Here is a 13709-nt window from a genome sequence, read left to right as displayed (position 1 = left end):
AAAAACACAACACAGCACGATCTTAAACAATTATGTATTGAATGATGGCTTACATATGTAAATTTAATTCCAAGACGCTTGACATACCGTTGTCCATTCTTAAACATTTAATAGCCTGCCTTGACACATGTGGTATTATTATATTAGTAGAGACAGTTTTTTAAGCCTGCACGACACTTCTCTTATTGGCTCACAACTGACTTTCAAATCAAAATAATAATTTGTGACAAACCCATAATGTCAGAGTTGTAAATCAAACAGCATCCGGACTAAGAACACTGCATGCAATAATTAAAATTTTGTGGACCAATTAATTTCTTTAGTGACAAATGTCAATTTCTAAAAGACAATCCTCCAGGCATCTTGTTAAAAGCTTAGCTTTTTCTCTAGCAGGTAAGGAAATCCCTACACTGCTCTTAAATGACAACCTACCACGAGGCATTTCTCCAGTGAGAGCAACGCATGAGGCATATGATATGGCACAAAATCTTGATCTAAATATTTATTTGGAATCAATGCTTATACGGTCTGCATTGAGTTCTGATTTGACTGTTTTCAGGATGACAATGTGAGAGCCAAATTGATCAGTTGCACCATGCATGGACTTCACTAATGGGAAAATATTTAAGTGCTGATTCAGTGTCTCTGTGCAATAAGAACAACACAAAACACAGTCTATCCCTTGTCATGTGACCAGAATGGATTTGCATGCAAAAGAACGAGATGAGCTTTACATGAAGAGATAATGGACTGGGTAAATACATTTCTTTTTCAGTCATATGTCCATGTTATCATGTAAGACAGTGAAAATTTCACATAAGGAATGCCACTTCTAATCATACAGTATATTATGCACAAAATGGTGGTAGGAAAACCAGAGGAAAACCTTCTGTGGCTCCAAGAAAAAACAGTATTTTAAAGAGTAAAGTCTGCCGATCTCCAAAATGAAACGCATCAGCCTCATACTGGTAGTTCCAATCTACTCTGTACTTTGACACATTTGTGTAATGAAATAGAAAACAGCAACAACTCTCAAGAAACAACCACTGGTTTCTGCAAAGTTGCAATTCCGACATACAACTCCCACGGTTCCATTTATTATATAACAGAGTCGTTCTCTACACCACGTACTGCTCCTTTACCTTAATGACCACCAATGAAGTGAGCAACTGTTTCAGTAAAGCTTTAAAAAGCAAGACTACCCTGAGAGAAGGTCTAAAACTTGGGCAAGCTTGCCAGACCAGAACTGGCTTGAATGGGTTTGGTTTATTAAATCTGTACACTCTATTTCAATATAATCAGCACATTTTTGTTCCAAGAATGTAAGATATTATTTTTAGTAATTGTGTAATATATATCTCTACATAATACAATCCAAGTCCTCTGAACTATGTAGACATGTGCAAGTGTTTACTACCAACTTCAACGATACAGTAAAGGCAAAGACTTCTGGACACTAAGATAGGATCATTTTGATATCTGAACTTTTCTTGACTCCTCACAATTATCAAAATCTAAGTGCTGTAAGTAGTTCATACACGAGGTATTGAATATCTAGTTAATTGTTCTGAGTATAAAATATAGGCAAAATACATAAAGAACAACTTGCAAGCATGACAAATAAACTTCTACAGACACAGTACACAAGTGGTCAAAGAGAATATGTGGGGATACCTGTAACCTTTTGTGTCCTTGAATATAGTGTACCTACAAATTGAATGTCTTCACGTGGATGAGGTCAGACTGTATGTATCATGCTCTCAAATACTGTGAGATTTATCCCCAAAGTATATCAGTGTGGTGGCATTGTAGTGTCATTCACATTACCTTACCGTGTCAAACTGCCCAGCAGAGCGAACGGCATCTCTGTGCATTGAACTTGAGGTGTTTTGTCCGTGTAGTACGAGTAGAAATGTATTCTAGGTATAGTAAAATGATATTCAAGGGCAGACAAATCCACTAACAGTCCGTTTTCAGTGCACTCACTATGGTGTTAACGGTGAGGAGGCAAATACACACACACACACACACACACAAAGGAATTATTAGCTCCTTGTCTCTTCTAACAGCAGCATTTCTAATGTATAATAAAATATTTTGCTCACCAAAACTCCAAATCTGTCTCTGAGGCATGATACACAGCAGTGTCCCTCCATTTATTCAAATAAGGGTGGCTCATGTTTACGTGTAGGAATGAGAAGAATGGCCGTAGCGTGATGTGCATTAACATAATCTGAGGTAAAGTGAGTGTCCTGTGTGTTGGCCCGTTACAGTCTGAGAACCAGCGCCTTCCAGGGTCGGAGAGGTAAGTCTGAACCAAATCGTGTAAACTCTGCTCGTGTGTAGTGAATGTTTCACATACTACCAAAAGCACATGGGCCCTAAAGTGTAAACCTCAAGGATTATTCAAAGAAAAAACACTTAAGTACTCTACTCATTAGATTTAACGTTTCCTTTTTTCTTATTTTTTGCAGGGTTTTCAACTTTTTTTTCTCTTGTTTTCGCTCAAGTATATCACAGGTGACTAACTACAGAGGATAACAGGGTCAGGTGAGTACCATGCTACATCAGGTTTAGAGAAGGCTATTGCAGACAATTCTACAACATGTACAACCACATTTTATACGCGTGAGTTACAAATATTTCAAAACATATCACCAAGAAACTAAGTACATAGGAGATGTTGAATATTTAGAGTCTTAAAGGACTATCCCTCAGTCAGTAATAGGATTTCATGTTACTTGACTTAAACTGTCCAGTCTTACAGACAAAATCTGAAAAATTGCTATTCAAAAAGTAGCAAATTTGGTCAATGTCTCTTTTCAAATAGTTATAGTGCTTTTAATGGCTTAAGACAGGGGTCTTTTTTTAATCTCACCCAGTGGCAATCTACAGAACTTCAGTGTACATTTCATGACACCATAGCTGCAAAAGTCTTCATGTCAAGTCCAATAGGTAAAACAACAGCTAGTGCTGTCACGCATATTTCAAAGTCGTCTGCATTATTTAAAAAAAACACACAAATACACATTTATAAATTTTTTTCAACTCTATAAGTTTTTGCAGGGAATTTAGTCGCATATTTAGTTCTGGTTTCCCATTTCCAATGAGCAGTTTTCAGTCCTAAGACAGGCCGTCAGGAGCCAGGCTCCATTCCAAGTTTTCTGGAAGCTTCTATTCAGGACTCTCCTGTGCACCACGAGGGTCATGGAGACTAGATATAAATAAAGGAAGTCTTAAAACTCCCACTCCAGCGTTTCTTCTCGATTGGCTGCTCTCTCTAGCCTGTGGATGATGTTATTGAGGTTGGCCATTTTCTCATTGCGTCTCTGAGTGCTCCTGTTCAGTTTTGGGCTTTGGAAGGGAGGAAGTGGGTTCGGGTCCAGACTGTGATTGGTGCTTGTTGAAGGCGGGTTTGGAAGCAAAGGTGAAATGGGAGCAGAAGAGGAGGGGACAGGAGAGACTGACATCATTAGGCCAGGTGAAGAGGCAGCAGAGGGGGAGTTGAGGGAGACCTCCAGGCTGCTGCGGCAAGGCTCTGATGAAGCCTTGAAGCTGACCGGGTCAACAGGTGACTTTCCAGAGTCGTCTCCCTCATGCCTGGACTGGCTGGCTCTCTGGGGAGCGTCTATGGAGGCTGCCCCAGGGTACATTCCAGGAGCCTGACTGCTCATCCCCTCTTCCTGCCTCAGGCTCTGGCCTGACAAGTGTGGCTCGCGACAGCCAGCCAAGGAGTCCTCGTGCTCAGTTTTCAGCTGTGGGAATTGTACTGCCATGGAAAAATACTGAACTCTTGACTGCTTAATGGAGCCCTCCCTCCCCTCCTCCCCCTCATCTTCCTTGTCAATTGCCTCCTGTTTGACATGAGGCAGTGCAGTGTTGGCACTGAGAGGACGGCTGGAGTGGATGAGTCCTGAGGGCTTCTGCAGCCTCCTCTCCTCTCCGTCTGAGTGAGGGCTCCGTGTGACCGAGGGGGAGTAGCTGTGGTGCTCTGCATCTGTGTCATTGTCTGGCAAACCCTCCATCAGCACCTCCCGCCGCATCCTGGACCTGCACAAAAACACCACTGTTAGACAGGCACTTGAAGGCTGAAGGCTTGAAGGCTACAAACATTCAGTGTCAGAGAAGAGGGCATTTACATTTATACTGTCAATTTCTATTTCATGGACTCAGCTGCACTACATGAGGTCTTTTATTTGGTACACCCATACAGTTTATTATATCAGACTGCATTATATTGTATGACATTACAAACTGCCCTCCTCATACATGTAAATATAAAACATACACTGAAAATTATAAGCTACACAGAAGGAGGATTTATTGCTTCAATATTGTGCTGGATCACATTAGATTGGTAAACTGGTAGTGCTGTTGACACAAACAGGTTAAAAGGGTCAAAGGAAATCCAGACTGGCCTGTAGTTGTGGAACCAGTTGATAACGGTGTTGGTTTTGAGATTGAGCCGAGCTGCCAGCATCTCAATGGTGTTCTGAGAGGGGTAAGGCTCCAGCAGGTAGGCCTTCCTCAGGGCTTCCTTCTCCTCGGCTCCCAGTACCACCCGAGGCTTCTTCACCTGGCTGTAGGGGCACAGGTCCAGTGAGGCCAAGGCTGGACTCACACACTCTGAACGAGTGCTGGGCGAGTCGCTGTCTGAGCCGGTGCTCAGCAGGCCGTATCGCCTCTTCAGATACGCTGCAGGGGAGACGGAGATAGTCAGGATAATCCACCTCTGACTCATACTCATACATATTAAGTTATAAACACTGGATCCCCACCTTTCTTCTCCATCTTCTTCATGGCCCTCAGCTTGTCTACATTATGAGGGTCATTGAGCCACAGCTGCATGCGGACAAAAGGCTCCCTGCCCTTCAGGCTCAGTTTGTGCCAAGGTTTTGGCCTGGACAAAAGGTCTGACACAGAGCCTTGAGTCAGACCCAGGATGGTCTCTCCAAAAAGACGCTGGCCTATGGGAGACACATGCATGTGTTAGTGCTGTTTCTCTTGGACTTGCCTGCACTCATAAGCAATGTGACCTTTTAAATGTCTCCAGGCCCACCTAGGTTGTTGTCTGTTAGCACCTCCTTGACCTTCTTGGTGATGGCATAAGTGTCCAGCTCTGGGGACATGGCCACTAGCTCCTGGATGCCCAGTGGAGTTGAGGGCTGATGCAGGGCCATGAAACTAGGAGTAGATTTTCCTCCTTCCTGGTGGGGGGGCAGCCCCAGAGCTAGGCTCTCAGGCTGCTGGTTCTCCTTGCTGCTCTCTAGGGAGAGGCTGACCGGTTCAACCAGCGGACTGGGATGGCTCTCTGCTGGGCTGGGAGGTGGGGAGGGCGAGGACTGGGCCGTCACTGGGCTTTTATCTGGAGGGGGAGGTCGGAGTTGCAGAAGTATCAGTACAATGACATGACAATGTTGTCAAATGTCTTTAAAATGAATTGCCTGAAAAATCCAGATTTTGCAATAAGTCACGTGTCATAATATGAGAATAAAAATGTAACATTATTCCCAGTGCAACGGAAAAGAGTGTGTGTGTGAAGTGCAGTCGCACCCCGAGTGTGGCTCTGATTAGTCGGCTGGCTGAGGCTTTGGCCAAGCTGGTCCAGCAACCACAGCTGCATGCGGATGAAGGGCTCCCTTCCTTTCTGCGTCAACTTGCTCCAGGGTTTGGGCCGGGACAGCATGTCGCTCACGCTGCCCTGGGAAAGCCCCAGCACCTACACACACACAATACCAGACCATACACATGAAGGAAACATGTTACCAAAGAAGCTCTTAGCTATACCAGGTAAAGTGGCCTTGATGAGACATGATCACTGTAGCACCAGTAGAGGGCAGCACTACACCACAAATGTTGAGCATATTCAAATGAAATCAACATATAGACTCCACAGTCAGAGATGTTGCACACATCATGGAGTAGAATTAGAGTATTGATGATTTTGAACTGCTACTTTGTGAGTTTTATGGTCATGACTAATAAAGGTAATTTATTTAGACAATGTGGTATTGCACACGACAGTAGATTAAAAAGATTAATAGTGTATTTTACTTCCTTTATCTTTTGCAGTTTTGAGCAAAAACGTACATGGGTGTGGAAAACCATTGGAAACTTCTGCGTTGCCTTCAACCCTGGATTTGAGTTTGAGAATAACTTAGAGCACTCAAATCAATATTGACAAATGTGAATAGCTCTCACTGAAAGGCAGAAGAATCAAGGTTTGCAAAGTTAATATCACTGTGATATAAAATCTGCGCCAAGAGTCATCCCCCGCATAGAGAACAAACTGTGACAAATGACAGAGGTGCCTAGGAGAACACCCAGAGGGATTTTGAGGAAATAAAGGTGTATTATCTGCTGCTGAACTGACAAAACCCATGTAGATCAGAGCTCATTTGTGCAAAGCGAAATGAATAAAACTATGCAAATATCAGCGGCTCCTCAAAATCAATCTTCCATTCATCGTCTGTGGAGTTGCTCCAGATTTTAGTTTCAGTAACATCTCTTGTTTGAGGCTTTGGAGAAACCTTTTTCATGTTCACATTTATACCAATATCAATATCACTATGGACTAAATATATTTATGTAAGGTTAAGGGCCTATTCTCCACACTTAAAGCACAGTTTATACTGTATGTAGCACCTACAGGCAGATGGATTCTGTGTATTTTGTGTATTTTGACTAATACCAAAGATAAGCATCTGACCTTTTCACCAAAAATCCTCTGACAGATGCCATTCTTAGCCAGCTTCTCCTTCACCTGCCTGGTCAGCTCAATGGTGTCCACCTCTCTGTACATATACATCTCATACTGCTCAGGAGTCAGGGGGGGCACGGTGGGCTTCAGAGCCCGGGGGATGTACGCCGGGTAGTAAGAAAGACGCCCAGGGCCGGGGCCTGGGGATTCACCGCTTACTGATGTGTCCGACTCCACCTTTACCTCCACTGGGCGGCCCAGCCCCAGCTCGTCCTCGGCCGCGGAGGCTTCCTCACTGTTGGGGAGACATTCGCCATTCTCCAAACGGGGCCAAGGCCGGGGCAAGGCAGAGGGCCCAGAGGAGGAGGAGGACAATGATGGAGAGACAGAAGTAAATGGCCGAGAACTACCTCCAACCAACCCCAATGGCCGCTCCTGAGACCAGTGCTGGTCGAAGTAGGTGCCTGCTTCACCGATCTCTGATTTGACTTTGCGGATGATGTTCTGGACAAAGGCAGCTGGAGACAGGACACTGAGGGGCGTCTGTGGGCTGCTGATGGGGTTGGCCATGCACAGAGAGACGCAGCCCCCTTCCTCCTGTTTGATGGAGATCGGTAAAGACAGGCCCCTGGAGCGTTCTGGGGGTCCAAGACGTTCTACCTGAGCACCTAAGCTGGCCGTGGAGGACCTGCCACAGACCTCCATCTCCATCAGGGCCTGCTGCTGGGCCTCCATCTCCCTCCGTGCCTGTTCTAAGATGCTCTTTATGGTGTCGTCAGAGCTGCCTGCTCCATTACTGCTTCTGCCTGATGAGCTGTTCAGAGATGACTTGCCATCACCTAAACCAGAAAGACCACACATAACATTGAAGCATACTCAGTTAACCTTTTCTAACTAAAATAGGGAAGATCATTAGCAATAAAAGAGTTCATATAATTCACATTTTTAAAAAATCAATCATTATGGCTTTGAACTGTGACTTATCACTTGCGGCTCATGCTCACCCCCCCTCTGGGACTGGATCTCCTTCTTGGCCTGCTCCAGGATATTCCTTATGGCATCGTCTGACCCAGTTTCAGGAGTTCGGATGCGTGGAGTGATGCTCCCTGCCACACGGGGTAACAGAAAGAGATAGAGAGAGGGGAGGGGGTGAGTGGGATGGTTGATCAGAGAGCAGTTCCAAGGCTTTGCTTTTGACTGGTAGATCAATGGCTGCCTTTGAGAGCGTGCTGTCTGAGGTTGCAGTATACGGGAAGCTCAACATTTTCAAAAGCAGTGAATCTAGGGAGAAAACAAAGTTTAAAAGTAACACTACAAACATGGCAGAGGAAGCCATGAAGAAGTCAAGGATGAAGTCCAAGTAGATTAGAAGGACGTACGCAGGTCGTCTCACTAAAGCACCAAAACAACTGCATCTGCTGTAAAAACTGCAACTGGTACTCCAATGTAAGATTCATTTAACACTCTCACTTAAACCTAAACAATTTTTTTAACCATCATTCCCGTCAATTAGGACATTTTACCCACGAGGATTGATGGGCAAAAGTACAAAATAAGGCCCAGGTTAAAAAGTAAACTCCTTCCATCCTCCTTTGACTTTCTTCTCTTCCCTGACCAAACATGATCATCATCCCTTTTTCTGTACTCACCTCTTTGGCGGACCTGGATGGTCCTGAGAGCCAGGATGTTCTGCTCATCAGAAAGGAACTGCTTCATCTTAATGAAAGGCTCTTTGCCTTTCACTGTCAGCTTCCTCCAGGGTTTGGGCCGAGCCAAGATCTCACTAACCGAGCCCTGGGAGAGGCCCAGCACATAGTGGCCAAACACACGCTGGCCGATGTTATGCTTCAGCAGCTGCTCCTTCACCTGGAAGGCGATCTCTGCTGTGTCTAGTTGGTCGTCATCACCTGCAGTTGAGCTGCCGCTTTCTGACTGGTCGCTAGGCAGGCCAGCTTCCACGCTGCCTGCTCCTGCAGGTCCCTGATTGGCTGACATGAGGGCGACTTTGGCTGCATAGAGGGCAGTAGGGAAAGCCATGAGGCTGCTGCCCTCCTTTTTAAAGTGTGGAGAGAGGAGCTGCTTGTGAAGGATGTGGTCTCCTGACAGCCGGTCCCCTGAGCATGGGGACACAGAGAAGGGACGGGGGAGGTCATGACTGGAGGACGATCCATCCAAGGTGGGGGGACCGGGACTGGGAGAGGCGCGGCCATCCGCCTGAGACGAAGACGAGTGTGAGCCGGGTGGCCTGCTCACTTCCCTGCCTGGTTCCTCAGACTGGTCATCATCTAGTGACAGAAATACAGTTTTATAATTCATAGTTGCACGGCTTCACACAGTTAATCACACCAACCAGCTGTTACCTGTATTTAATGAGTTCTCTAACTGCATTCCAGCCTCCACAGCCAAACAACATTACATTCTCATTCTTCACAATATGAAGTCTAGCAAAAATCTACAACTGAACCCAATCAAATATGGACCTGTTGAAGCCGCAATTACTTAAAGCAGGTAATGTACATATAAGACAGAAAAACCACATTGAACACATGATAGTGAGAACCTGGCATGCAGCTGGCAAACCTCAGAGGGAGCCAAACCTCTGACAGATTGAGAATGCTGTTTCATCAGCATCTGCACTGCATACTTTTCATTGCCAAATTATTCAGAAACTGGTTTCGGTCAATAGTTTATGAGAAAGTCTGTGTCTCCAGAACAGCCATCATGTTTTTGCAGGTTTAAAATCAGATGTGAAGACAAAGACTGCTGTCTCAGTGAAAAGAAGAACTGTCTATTATCTGTTGTAAAGCCTACTTGAAAATGAAGCAAATGAAGAGAAGCCAGCCACAATTCATTCTGAGGACAAATATGCATGTAGTTTGTGCAGTGCAAAAAAAAAAACATAATTTCATCATCATCCACAAAGCTGTATTCACTCCAAATTGCTTTCCTAAACTTAAATCCGTGTGCAGGATGAAGGGGCTGATGTTTTACCATTGCTGTGCAAAATGCGGGCCTTATCCACAAGGTACTTGTGAGATGGAAGAAAGGCCTCTTTATCCAGCAATAGAGCCTCTGCAGCCTTGGCAGAATCCTAAACACAGAGACACACACACACACACACACACACACACACACACACACACACACACACACACACACACACACAAAAAGTCTTTAACTTTCGATTAATCAATTATAGTGGCTGTAGATATCCTCACAGTGGATGACGGCCACTGAAGCATTCAATGACACTGCTGTAGTTTTTCTTCTCCTACACCAGCAGAACAGTAACAGGAAAACAAAAGGTCTAGCTTGTTAAACGAAAAGTTGAATGCAATACAGTTGCAATACAGTTGTATGAACAATAAGATGGATAAAATACCTGGGAAGAGCTGCCATTAGCTGAAGCCAGCTTCATCACTTTCAGTATACTAAGGACAGACACAAAAAGCCACAAGAAAGTCAGTTTTCGGATACAAATTCAAGTTATCGTGAATAAGCATAGAATTCAGTCTAGAACCTCACCTGAGTTCAGTTTTAATCTCTTCATAGTCCATCTGGGATTGCAATTTAGCTTCTAATCTCTGAAACGTAAACAGGAAGCTCCATCAAAAACAAGAAACACTGCACTGAGCACTGAGGTGGTATTCAGAGTACTGTCACTTCCTGTGTGTGTAAACCTCGTACCTCAATAGCTTCTGTTTTGTAGGCCAGCTGGCGTTCCAGCTCTAAGATCTGATTGGCTGAGGTCTCTTGGACTTCCTGCAGTGTGAACTGTAGCCGCTGAATGTTCTCCAGGAGACGGAGGATTTCTCGATCTTTAGCCAGCAAAGCAGCCTCCAGCTGGGAGGGTAACACCTCTCCCTTCTCGTCAGACTCCTGACAGGGCGAGAAGAGGCGTGACAGGGTGTTAGAGTGAGGAAGAGAGTGAGGAACGGAGTGAGGAGGGCAGGAACGATACATGGACAACCAGGTCTGCTTGTCTTCAGCAATGAAGATAAAGCAATTTTTAGTAATAATTTTAATAATGGGATATTTTTATTTTCTGCCGTGTTTCTGCATGTTAAACACAGGATCTTAGGGTGATAAAATATGTAAAATGTTATTTAATTAATATTTATGTGGCTGAACCAAAGCAGTGTATTTCAGCTTCAATCCAAATTCTGGATTTTTGTATGATTGCATCTGCAAAAATGTTTACATAGCGAGATAATAAAAGGTAACAAATAGCAATACTGACAGACGTTTATGAATTGTGGTGTGTGGTGGGTCATGGGCCATGCAAGATTTAGAGGTGGATATGGATCAGAGAGACTTGAATGAATTCTTTAACATTACTTTAAAGCTATAGACAACCACTCAAAAAGCTTTTCCTACACTAGATAACACTGGAATACCACTAGAGACTCAGGACGGTACATTCATCTTTCAAACCAAAACACTCAGTATTAGTGGATCTGGATCTGGATCTGGTGGTCCGAAACTTCAGAGAGGAGCTTTATTTATCCAGGAATAGCCGAGTGCCTTGCAGGGCTGCAAATATGTAACTGCCTCCATCACGTAGCTAAGATGGAGCTGATATCTTCATCAGCCACATAGCTCCCTCCAGAACAGCGCCACCATTATTAGCAGTTTCCATTAATATCTCCTGAACTAATAATTAGAGATATGTCATTCAAGTTACTGTGGGGAGGTTTCCAAAGTCAAGGAGTCCGATAAAAAAAGTGAAGTTTTAGGAGAATGCAAGTTTGAGAGAAATGTTTGGCCTTGGAAGAGGTTGGTGCTCTGTTTCCTTGTTATTTTGATTTTTGATTTGTAATCACATTCAGAAATTCGTAATTGAAATGTCTTAGACTAAAAGAGAACAATGAAATTGTGACATTGGATGTTCTCTTCTCATTAAACGAGAGTTATGCAGCCTAAAACTCTCCCTGCTCCCTGAAACACTAATTATGAATTAATCAAACCATGTATTCATGACTGAAATTATGTTTATGGAAGCAAGATAGCTTTGTGTTTCCAAATGTAGCATAGAGATGAACTGATGAGGGTGGAGAAATGACCTGGTCTGTCCCGTGAGGAGAGCAGTGCAGGTATGTAAGGGTTAAGGTGTGATATTCTTACCACACTGGTGCCCTCTGCTGGATGGCAGCTCCCTAGGGCTCTGGTATGGCCACTGGCTAGCTGCTCCTTCAGCCTCTCCACCTCCCTCTGGGCCTTTTCTGCTCTCTGCACACACACACCGCCTCAGTGTTACAGCTTTCATACACCAGCCACATCAGCTGGCTAATGAGATGATCAAGGTGAGAGCAGATACATAAATCAAAGAAGGCGCACTCGCTCTGAAATTTAGAACTGAGTGAAAACCCGAGCAGACGAGTGCAGCCACCACTTTATTCTGCTGAGAGGGCTGTTTAGTCAGCCCACTTTTCCCCCAAAACTGTTTACCTGCTCTGTCACACCCGGCCTGCTAATTAATGATTCATTTTGAGAACATTTATCTAGAAGCTGCTGGCAGAGTGTAAAAAAAGTGAGAAAAAGAGTGTGAGCGAGAAAAGCAGAGGAGGGAAGGCAGAGGAGAGGCGGTATCGCCAAGATAGGAAGCAATCAAGGCAATGAGATAACGAAGAACCCCGGCGTTCGCGCCCCAGCATCAATCGCGCTCGGCAGTCTTCTTGTTCTCTGCCGAGCAGAGCCGCGCTGCCACGGTGCGCCCACCGACAGGGGCTCAGGTTCACACTCACTAATCACACACTCAGGGGAAAGGAAGTGGAGGGAGGGGGGCAAAGGACGGAGGGTTTCTAATTAAAGCCAAGGCTTGATTACAGGAGTGATTACCTTAACGAAGGAGCATCTCAATCAGAGAAGTGCTGAGGAAGACTGAACTCACCTGGTTTGCCTTCTCCAGGTTCGCCATGATGGCATCCACCTCCTCGGCCCTGGGACAGAGACACCCGAGAGAGAGAGAGAGAGAGAGAGAGAGAGAGAGAGAGAGAGAGAGAGAGAGAGAGAAAAAGAGAGAGAGAGGTCACTGAGGTGACACACACTTAGTTAACATTTACACAATATCGAGCCATACTGCTGTTATTATCTTGTTGAAATATATATCCTCTTATATGAGCTTGATGAGGTTTTTCTAAAGTAGATAAGGTGATTTTCTGATACACATTTGCTTAAAAAATTGTCTCTGATTTTGAGTTTTTCATCTTTTATTCATACTAATGCAGCATAGTTGCACTTAGTCACACAGTCACACTTTGCTTAAATGTGAAGGCACTGGTGGACAAGAATGCTCAGAAACGACACAGCATTCAGCCAGCTGTGATATGAATTACAACCTTATAACGATTGATTGCGGGCTTAATCAATTAAATTTAAAAAACTGAAGGCAAAAGCACAAAACTCTGCATTTACTATTCAGAGGCAATGAAGAACTCATCTAATAAAGCTCTGCTGCAAATTGTACACTGCCAGTGGGGATGCAAGTGCACACAATGCAGAATGCTCCAAATTTAAAGATGAAAGTTGCAGGTGTAGTGTATTATTCTGTTGTTTTGTTACAGAGCAGGTCGACTACAGCGCGCAGCAGCTTATCCCTAAAATAGCACATTATGCCTGACAGAGAAACATTGGCAGAGCCGGCTGCTAGCCAACGAAGACGAACAACCCCATAACTTTGGAGGAGCTAAGGTCTCCATGGTAACAGCAATGTCTCCAAACGGTGCAAGTTGCTTTGAAACTGTTTTGGATAGTACAGCACCTCAGCAGGTATTAGGAGATAAAACACAACAGGGACCCATAAAACACAGCACCAGATTTAATGTGTTGATCAGGCCAAATAGTGACACACAAACGTATTTCCTCACTCCGCTGTGCCTTGAAAGAGGAGTTACTATGTAACTATGTCCTCATTTGCATCTTAGGTTGGCTAGTCATAACACACACACACACACACACACACACCATAACACTGAAGATCTGAGTCTGATTGTAAACTGTGTCTGACTCA

The 13709-nt window shown here is 44.4% G+C and overlaps 1 protein-coding gene across 2 annotated transcripts in view; it reads right to left on the bottom strand.

The window, feature by feature from the left end:
- Positions 1-19: 19 nt before the first annotated feature.
- cux2b (cut-like homeobox 2b) overlaps positions 20-13709 on the bottom strand; it is an 84688-nt gene continuing 70998 nt past the window's right edge. For both annotated transcript variants that reach the window (XM_076164710.1, XM_076164711.1), the window contains exons 9-22: positions 12591-12639; positions 11825-11929; positions 10388-10579; positions 10226-10284; positions 10083-10131; positions 9692-9791; positions 8350-8985; positions 7705-7806; positions 6710-7539; positions 5554-5719; positions 5060-5365; positions 4779-4967; positions 4419-4695; positions 20-4050 (exon numbers count right to left, since the gene is read on the bottom strand). In XM_076164710.1, the coding sequence (XP_076020825.1) occupies positions 3237-4050; positions 4419-4695; positions 4779-4967; positions 5060-5365; positions 5554-5719; positions 6710-7539; positions 7705-7806; positions 8350-8985; positions 9692-9791; positions 10083-10131; positions 10226-10284; positions 10388-10579; positions 11825-11929; positions 12591-12639 (3874 nt within the window). In that variant the 3' untranslated portion in view covers positions 20-3236. The remainder of the gene's footprint in view (positions 4051-4418; positions 4696-4778; positions 4968-5059; positions 5366-5553; positions 5720-6709; positions 7540-7704; positions 7807-8349; positions 8986-9691; positions 9792-10082; positions 10132-10225; positions 10285-10387; positions 10580-11824; positions 11930-12590; positions 12640-13709) is intronic.

The sequence above is a fragment of the Genypterus blacodes genome, unplaced genomic scaffold, assembly GCF_046128005.1.
Source record: "Genypterus blacodes isolate CSIRO-AG114 ecotype Tasmania unplaced genomic scaffold, CSIRO-AGI_Gbla_v1 ptg000138l_1, whole genome shotgun sequence".
NCBI lineage: Eukaryota > Metazoa > Chordata > Actinopteri > Ophidiiformes > Ophidiidae > Genypterus > Genypterus blacodes.
Note: the sequence above shows the minus strand (reverse complement) of the source record. Positions and strands in the feature narration are given on the sequence as shown.